General features: G+C 54.9%; 1 protein-coding gene across 3 annotated transcripts in view; it reads left to right on the forward strand.

Moving 5' to 3' along the window:
• Window positions 1-569: 569 nt before the first annotated feature.
• Window positions 570-1,025, forward strand: part of xpo6 (exportin 6) — a 100,140-nt gene continuing 99,684 nt past the window's right edge. Inside the window, exon 1 of one of the 3 annotated variants that reach the window (XM_086000973.1) lies at window positions 570-782. In XM_086000973.1, coding sequence (XP_085857099.1) covers window positions 780-782 — 3 coding nt within the window. In that variant the 5' untranslated portion in view covers window positions 570-779. The remainder of the gene's footprint in view (window positions 783-1,025) is intronic. The other 2 variants (XM_086000972.1, XM_086000974.1) reach the window with 2 other exon arrangements.

Below are 1,025 nucleotides of genomic sequence, written 5' to 3' on the forward strand. Positions count from 1 at the left end.
AACTGACACTGGCACCATGGGCCAAAGAAAAAGAAAGGACTTGCATTTCTTATATATAGCGCCTTTCACGACTGCAGGACATCCCAAAGTGCTTTACAACCAAAAGAGTACTTTTTGAAGTGTGGTCACCTTCTGTGCTGTAAAATTGTATATAAAATGTAAAATGTAGTAGGCCTTAATGGAGCAATAGCGAAAGTAATATGCAAAACAATTTCAGAATAGATGTTACCATACAAATACAAAACATAAATGCTTAGATTGAACCAACTGTGAATGTTATCTGTGGTGGCTAGTGTGTGCCTATCCCTTTAAGAGACTCGCTGCCGTATTGCGCAATGATTCACCCTCCGCAATACCGTGTCACGTGACTGATCAGGTGATCTGCACCTGTCCGAAGCAGCTAACCAATCAGAAAGTGAGATTCCGCCTTACGCTCTGTGCGGCAAATGCAACAACACGCTCCTACCCATCCGACCAATCACTACGCACACTCCCAGCCAGCCAATGGACCGGCGCATGCCGCGCAGGTCGGCCAATGGGCGTGCGCGCTGGAATCCGGCACAATCCGGTCTGAGCCGGCCCGCTCCTGCGCGCGCCGCTCACCGCGCTGGGCGGATCCCGGGCCGGGCGGAAATGGCGCGGAGGAGGCCTGGTTACTAGGCCCAAAACACGGATAGTCGCACCGAGAAAGAGTCGGGCCCCGCCCGCCATTTCAGTTAAAGGGACTGTTTTGGATGCTCGGAGTATGAGCCGGACGGGGAAGACATCGCAGTACAACCATGGTGAGTGCGGTTCAGAAACGTTCCTCCAGTGGAGCCTCACTCACTCACTCCCCGTAACGCTCCTCCAGCGTAGCCTCACTCACTCACCGTCCCTCCTTCCAGCGGGGCCTCACTCACTCACCGTCCCTCCCTCTCCCTCCCCTCTCCCTCTCCTCTCCCTCCCCTCTCCCTCTCCTCTCCCTCCCCTCTCCCCTCTCCCTCCCCTCCTCTCTTCCCCTCCTCTCTTCCCCCCCCTTCCCCTCC

This window comes from Somniosus microcephalus, chromosome 11, assembly GCF_052327205.1.
Source record: "Somniosus microcephalus isolate GS21.2 chromosome 11, FLI_Smic_1.0, whole genome shotgun sequence".
Classification (NCBI taxonomy): domain Eukaryota; kingdom Metazoa; phylum Chordata; class Chondrichthyes; order Squaliformes; family Somniosidae; genus Somniosus; species Somniosus microcephalus.